The sequence below is a fragment of the Hevea brasiliensis genome, chromosome 16, assembly GCF_030052815.1.
Source record: "Hevea brasiliensis isolate MT/VB/25A 57/8 chromosome 16, ASM3005281v1, whole genome shotgun sequence".
Classification (NCBI taxonomy): Eukaryota; Viridiplantae; Streptophyta; class Magnoliopsida; order Malpighiales; family Euphorbiaceae; genus Hevea; species Hevea brasiliensis.
The window spans coordinates 33901932-33909724 of NC_079508.1; the positions used below are offsets into that span (position 1 = coordinate 33901932).

The 7793-nt window shown below is 32.7% G+C and overlaps 1 protein-coding gene across 3 annotated transcripts; it reads right to left on the reverse strand.

The window, feature by feature from the left end:
- Positions 1–1048: 1048 nt before the first annotated feature.
- On the reverse strand, positions 1049–7579 carry LOC110669693 (uncharacterized). Of its 3 annotated transcripts, none has more exons than XM_058137984.1 (9): positions 7190–7579; positions 6451–6567; positions 4954–5042; positions 4715–4853; positions 3542–3616; positions 3170–3291; positions 2854–2929; positions 1899–1958; positions 1049–1397 (listed from the first exon to the last, which is right to left on the reverse strand). In XM_058137984.1, the coding sequence occupies exons 2-9, from the start codon at positions 6550–6552 to the stop codon at positions 1257–1259; spliced, it is 804 nt and encodes a 267-aa protein (XP_057993967.1). In that variant the 5' UTR covers positions 6553–6567; positions 7190–7579; the 3' UTR covers positions 1049–1256. The 3 variants fall into 3 exon arrangements, with proteins under 3 accessions (XP_057993967.1, XP_021687150.2, XP_057993968.1); XM_021831458.2 differs by having other exon boundaries at positions 6451–6570; XM_058137985.1 differs by lacking the exon at positions 1899–1958 and having other exon boundaries at positions 6451–6570.
- Between the last annotated feature and the right edge of the window lie 214 nt (positions 7580–7793).

Sequence of the window (7793 nt, forward strand, 5' to 3'; positions counted from 1 at the left end):
TTAAGAATGCAGTTTCAAATTAGGTGTAGAATAGTCTAATTAAAACATATTAAACACATAATATCAGAATAAATTTTCACAATAAACCTCAATTCTAAATCTCAAATGACAATATCAAATTATCCATTCTTAAAATAAAAAAAAAAAATCATTTCAGAAATTAAAAATCAAAAAAAATACCATCAACAGCTAAAACTAATCTCATTAACTAACAATGCACAATCTAAATTTATATTACATTATTAACGATCAAAATAATAATGGTAGTAAATAAATACTACTATATTAATATACATTAGTATACAAATTAATATAATAAATAAATTTTTTTAATTAATATATAAAGAAAATAAATAAAATAATTAGTTGAAGTTTACTTAATTTATGTTAAATAAAATTTTAAAATATTATTGGGTGGATGACAAGGTGGGCGACTAATTATGTTTAAAAAATGGTCTAACAATTAGACGTCTTCATTGTTTGCATTTGAATCAAGCTAGGATTAAATGTAACTAAACTTGAGATTTTTCCCTTAATACGAGCAAGGTTCAAAAAGTCAAATTTGATTTATTCGTTGATGTCAGAGTAAAATATAAAAATAAAATATATTAAAATTATTTTTTTTCCCATAGGTAATTGAGCATGAATTATTTAACAGTATTATTAAAATTGCCATTTAATATACTAATTATAAGGTATTAAAATAATTTTTTTTTTGAGTTAAATTATTTTAAAGTTAAATTTAATATCTTTTAATTATAAAATTTCTAAAATAATTAAATATTTTTAATTATTTTAAAATAATATATTTTTTTAAATCTCTCAATAGAAAGAAAAAATAAATAAATAAATAAACTTGACTCACTTGTTGATTTTTACAAGTTGCATTGAACGAATTGAGCAAATCTCCAAACCTATGTTATATAGATTTAACCATTACGACAATTGGCTCATTCATTTTAATTCAATTTTAAAATTTAACCATTACCAGTTGCATTGACCAAATCCAAAGCACCAGGAGCAACATTTGTCTATACAGAACTGAACATGGTAATTAGCTACTCTGAGCATGAAGCATCTCACACTTGTGTGCTTTTAAGAAAGTTGATGTATGCAGCCTTATCCTTATTTTGCAGAGAGGCTGCTTTTGTGGCTTCAAATTGTAATTTCTAAGTGACAAATGGAGTATTTTTATCATTACACCAAAATGGTTGATACAGTAAATGCATGGCCACCAGTGGAACAAAATGGTTAGATCATTGACTGTGTCTTTTTGCTCTAGAAAGAGTTTTAATCAAACCTTTTGCTATCTTCCAAAACCAAATGGTATTCATTACTGCCAATATGGGAGCCACTGAAAGTATGCTATAGAAGCCCAAAGGAAATATCTTTTTCACCTGAAACAAAGAAATAGAATCCGAATCAGGGGAAAAAAAGAGGAAACTGAGAAATGAATCCACAAGTCAATGGTGTCATTGCATTTGCATTTTATTCTATGTAGTGAATAACCTGGAAAGGCCTCCTATCTATTGTGTTTCCCTTATTTCTAAAGAAAAAAAAAGCAAGTAAATGATAATGATTCCATAAATTTGCATAACCATTTAAGCAAAATAATTATACTCTTTTCACCTTTTGGTCATATCACACATAGTTATCATTTGTTAAATGTATTATCTCGTGGTCACCAACACAGAAATGCACAAATCCAAAGAAACAAATTAGGTTTTGTATTTAGATTTCCATATTGGTCTTAAATCTTTTTTTTTTTTTTTTTTTTTTTTTAACTGAACATTGGTCTTAAAACTTGTTGAAGACCACATACAGAGTAAAAACACTAAAATATAATATTTCATTGTTTCGGCTCAACTTTTAAGTATCAATCCAAATGTAACACTCACCTGATCAAAGTGGATGAACATGTGAGTGAAGAAGTAAATGAACAGAAGAATCCTTGCAAGCTGAAGACATCAAAAGTCCTAGTCAACATCATTCAGTCAATAGATGAAGTCTAACAAAATTACACAGCAGGATTCCAGCAATAACAAAAAGATCATGTTATTCCAAATTTGGAAACTTAATCTTGATCAGCTCCTTATCATCTCACCAATAATCGAATTGCTAAATCTAAAGCAGTCATGCAGAAGATGGATGTTTCTTCTTCTTCTTCTTCTTCTTTTTTTTTTTTTTTGGAAGGGGGGGGGGGGGGGGGTGGGGTGTGGGGAGTAAACTACCTTTCATTCCTTTTACAATCTTTCCCCCAATTTTTGGGTGAAGAAAAAAGGTCATTTAATAAAATACGGCCAGCTTCTGTATAAGAACAGTATAGACTCAGCAACCATATCTCAACAAAAAAAAAAATCAAGTCACAAGACTATAAGACTATTAAGCCATCTCTCACTAACGACAGAGTGCAACAAATTTTCAAAGATACCGATTTAAGGAAAGGAATCAGACAACTAATTCTTTCTCAAAGGGTCTCCTCTTAATCTCTCACCAGACACACCAACACCATCAGGAAAAGTTGGGCTCTCTCACATATAATAACACTACATGTTTCTGACCATAAGGATCTTCTGAAGGAGGCAAATGTTTCATGGCTTTCTGCAGTCATGCATGCAATGCAAATTTGGAATTACAATCCCCATACTGTCGTGCAAACAAACTTTCATGCAAAAGAACAGTTATCATTAATATTTGTGGACTTGAATGCTGCAGCTCAAATGGCATGTTACGCAACTCTGCCTGGATTTATAGTCAAGCAGACCATGGCTACTGCCAGAGAATGCCCCATTTTATTTGCAAATATTGCAAGCCAATTCAAAATGACTAAGAATTGGGTATTTTAGACTGTACCAACCACCCAAGGAACAATAGGACTCCATTGCAAACGTACATTTTAGAGCTCTTCCTACCAGCAACATCGAAGTACCTAAAATTTCCATTTAGCATAATAAGTCAATATGGATAACAAAAAAATTAAGGGAAAATTACAAAAAAGTACCCTGAGGTTTGAGCTTTGACACTTGTGGTACAATTTTTCACAAAATAGTACCATAAGCTTCACTCTGTTATCAATTTTAAGTATCAAAGCACAAAACCTTCGGGTAACTTTTGTACTTTCCCCAAAAATTAAAATGGAACTTACAAAACTTTTGAATGGTAACTTTACCATCTTAAATTTACAAAAGGAGTAGTGGCCTCAGAGAAGAGAACCATCAGTATGTACATCTGTCCTTGACCACTTATGAGGGAGAGAAATATTGAATACATGGATAGTCCATGATGCAGGACCTTAAAGAAATGAAGGACATGAACAGTGTTAATTAACTAGCTTATATGAACCTCTGAAAACAAAAATCAGACTACTCAAGTAACCTTGACTCCACATGAAGGAAATTCTCATTCAGATTTCAAAGCACTATTACAAATACTTCTCAATTCCTTTTCTTTTTCACTCGGAAAAGAGTAGTTAGTATGAAAACTCAGAACAACAACGAATATAATATTTGCCCAAACATTAAGCGTGTGAATTTTTACGTACATACTCCAGACCACCCAAAGCTGGGAAATTCCAAAGAATCATTGACAGGTCTGCCAGAAAATAGCCAACAGAGATCTGTACAAAGAGCCAAAATGAAGAAATATAGAGACAACAGAAGAAAATGACCTACCATCAGAAGCTGAGAAAAAAATATCAAAGCATAAGATACGTCATATGAACCAATAGAAATATAGAAACATGTAGAAACAAGAAGAGATTATTTTTGTATCCAAAATCTATTCTAGATAAAACTAAAATTTCCACTAGTTCCAATTGAACATCATGTTAACCAATAATATTTTTCTTCATCCCTGTAAAAATTTCAGAGGGTATTTGTAACCATACAAGATATAGCAAGAAGAGTTGTCCTCTTAAACCAATCTATATTGAATAGTTATGCATGTTGCATTTGACATACCACCAAACTAACAAGGATCAAATTAAACAGTTCTTTAAATGCAGCAGTACAACTAACTTTTAACTGTAAGTAGACATTTGAACCAGCCAAAAGCAGACTGCCTCAATTGAGGAATCAAAGAAGGAACTTCAAAGTTAACTGAGGAGGCACTTGATATACATATATAAACTTGTCCCCACCACTGGATGGGTCATCATGGCCAGTACTTTCACCTACATTAATTTAAGCCTGCTGCAAACTCTATGCATGCTTAGCTTGGATTGAGGGAGTTATAACTAACTTAAAAGACAATGCAGATAAAAACCACGTACTCACATCAATAATTCCACAAAGAACCTTTTTTTTGTAGGAAAAAATAATGTGCTTGATGTTCATTTATTTATTCTTGTTGGCATGTATATATTTTTATGTATGAATGCATGTGTGCACACATACCAGGCCCCTAATGACAAAAATTTCTAGATTCGCCACTAACTTTACATGCATAAATACATGCACAAACACAAATGCAGACATGCAATAAAGTGAACAATGTCATCAGAATGAACATTTATCCACTTCATTTGGGTGGCAAATTACAATTTAGGCATACATTAATGGTATTTATATTTATAGTGAACAAATAACATCAGATCTTGAATTTCAAAAACAACCTTATACTTAATTCAGCAAAATGCAAACATATCAAATTAAGGAGCCAAAGATCTTGAAAATGACAAAGAAATTCTATGTTGCCTTCTTCTACGGCAGCTTACCCCTAATACAGAGTTTGATACAATTGACTTTCTATTAATGATTAACTCATCCTGAGAATCCTCATAAAAAAGACCTGATAACAGCAGGAGGTAGAAAGAAGCTGATGCTACAATAAGAGCATGAAATGTAGAGAACCCCCTGCACAATTAAAGCACTCAATGTTTATGCTTGCACAGAACCAGAATTTTACAAAAAGATTTATAAACATGGACAGGAATTTTTTAAAAAAAAATTATACCGGTTGTTCCATTCAATTTTTTCTGCTTCAGTGAGTTTGTCATATCCTTTGAAGCACAAAGGGCTAAGAAAACCAGTTAATTTATATACCTTCAAGCATCAAACAGAAAACAATTAGAAGTTATCATAGATGTGAAAGTTCAAATAAATTTTATTAGGAAATAATGTAGGAAAATACACTGTGAACAACAAGGGATACTCCTAAAAGCAAAATCCAATCAAGTTGGGTGATACTCAAAGACCACTCCCCCACCCACCCTAAAAAATAAAAGTAGCTGCAGAAGCATATGAAATAGAAGCCAAAAACACAACCTTGTCCACAAAAAATTAAAGGACAAACTCTGACTTTTGAAGATACATGCATTTTTTTCTGTCCAAAGACTCAATGACAACAAAAAAATACAATTCCAAGGAACTTTGGAGGTTTCCTGCCACCAAAACCTCTCCATTTCAAACCAACAAAAGTCTGCAAAGATTTTGAAAATGCTAATATTTGTTTAGATGCATACTTCTTATTCCAGTAATGTTAAAGAGAGAATGGGAGAGAATCCTGCAAGGAAGAGGCATTTAACAAACTAGATGTTAAACTAAACCATAAAAAATTACAAACCATTCCTTTGTATCATTTTTTATGGGATTCAAACCAAACCATTTCACATTTTGACAATACAATAGAAATGTAGGAAGTTATTTCTCTTAGATTTAGCAGCCAGCAATTCATTAGCTGATGACTAAATTTTTGTTGTAGCCAAAATGGGGAGGAAGTGCTCAAATTAATAATCCAAGTTACTCCTGTGTTCTTGTACAACCGAAAGCAATTAGTGTTGCAGAAAAATGGACATTTATATTTTTTTTTTTTTTTTGTCATTTTGAACTTCTTGTAATTAGTGCTTTAAGTTGCAGTTAAAATCTAAAATTTCAACCACCCACCATAGCACCAATAGCTCTACAAGACAACCTTGAATCTTGGAATTACAAAGATTGTCTTGCAAAATGATATGATGAACCCTATTCCAATATTCAAGTAAATAAGCATATACTTGTTTCTCACAATGCCATGATACAACTCTCTATCCTGTCGTAGCTTAGGATACAAGGCCTTAAGAAAATGGGCTGAGCCTAACTCACCCCCAAAAGCTAGCTCAAGAGGGGAGGAGTGCCCAAGGTCATATAAGGGGTACATTACCTCTATCCTAAACCAATTTGAGATCTTAACATACTCCCCTTACGCCCAAGACCGAACACTTGGAGCGTGAAACACTTATGGGAGGCCTAAACATTGGTTAGGTAAGCTTTAATACCATCTTAAGAAAAAGAGCCAGGCCTAACTCACCCCCAAGGGGGGAGGAGAGCCCAAGGCCATATAAGAGGCACATTACTCCTGTTCCAAACCAATGTGGGATCTTAACACAAGGCCGCAAAATACTTATTATGGCTTGAATAAAAAAAGGTTACCAATTACAGACAGGAATTTACAGAATTTAACAGGCATACTTACAATTATGCACATAATGATACCAAAAAAGACGGATGTCAGCCAGGTTGGGCTGACAGTGTCCATGAGGGATACAAGACCAGGAGGGGAAGGCAAAGCCACCATATTGGTTTACTGGAACTGCTATAGAAAATTCACCATTCAGTCAATGTTAATCAGTAAGCATAGTCCTCATCCATAATGATGACAAACTTATAGTAAATGGGGCCATTAAATTTTTAAAACCTTGGTACAAGATAAGCCATATAATGTAATGAAAGCAAACAGTATAAATTATTAAAAATCCCAAAGTAGAATCAAATATCTGTTCAAGCAATTAGGGGGGTCATCTTATAGCCACATGGTAAGATAGCACAATAAAACTGCTGGAAAAAAAAATGATAAATGTATCCTCTAATTATTGTAAGGCTCAAGAGGAATTGAGCATCAACAAATGGGAATAAGAAATTAGACCACAAGGAATGTAATCAGCCAGCTGCTCAGTAATTCAGATAGATTCAAGCTGATGCTTCACCTTATCCCTCCCTTGAATAAAAATTTAAGAAAATTCTAAGCGTAAGCTGTATAAAATAACAGTTAAATTCCTCGAACTTAAATGGGTAGACACGAGCAGAAAAACTAAATTATAGCTAATAAATGAAAGCACAGATCAAGCAGAGGAATCAACAAAGGAATGAAATCAAGAAAAAGAAAAAAAACAAGTGAGTAATACAAGTAATACCTAAGGGAAAAGGTTACTCACAATTAGCAGAGGTAAAGAAGCAGCACTTGGGTTGTTCAGAAACACATCAAACACCAAAGAAGAAGAAGGAAATAGAGTCCCAACAAGCAATATGGGTATTGACGGCACACTATGGGTAGATGGGTTAGTCTGTGTTATTATTATTGAGAATCAAAAGGGAAGACTTTGGTTTCGGTCAGGAACCTCAATTCCAAACCAGCTCCTCAATTGAGGACGCAAAACATAAAACTCGTCAGCGTCAGGGCAAGATTTGGAACCCCACAGCCATTGGTCTCCTTCGGCTCGCGTCATAGAGAAAGAGAACGCGCGCACGCTAGAAGAGAGGAGAGCCAAGGATCCGCCAAAAATAAGCTCGTTCGGGCGTTCGTGGCAAGGTATGGGGTCCTTTATAAAAATAACGTGTTTAAAAAGTATATATATATATATATATATATATATATATATATATATATATATATATATATATATATTTGAATTTTTATAATTATTCATAAATTTTAGTTTGAAATTTAAATTTAGAATTTAAAATTTATAAATTTAAAAATGTCTTATTTTCTGAATAAAATAATTTAAATTTTAAATTTAAAATTAAAATGAATAGTTA

Coding starts and splice junctions, on each gene's coding strand:
- LOC110669693 (XM_058137984.1), bottom strand. CDS start 6,552: ATGGTGGCTTTGCCTTCCCCTCCTGGTCTTGTATCCCTCATGGACACT. Junction 5,043..6,450: donor GTATCATTATGTGCATAATT/GTAAGTATGCCT, acceptor TGATGCTTGAAG/GTATATAAATTAACTGGTTT. Junction 2,930..3,169: donor CCTTTTGTAAATTTAAGATG/GTAAAGTTACCA, acceptor TGGAAATTTTAG/GTACTTCGATGTTGCTGGTA.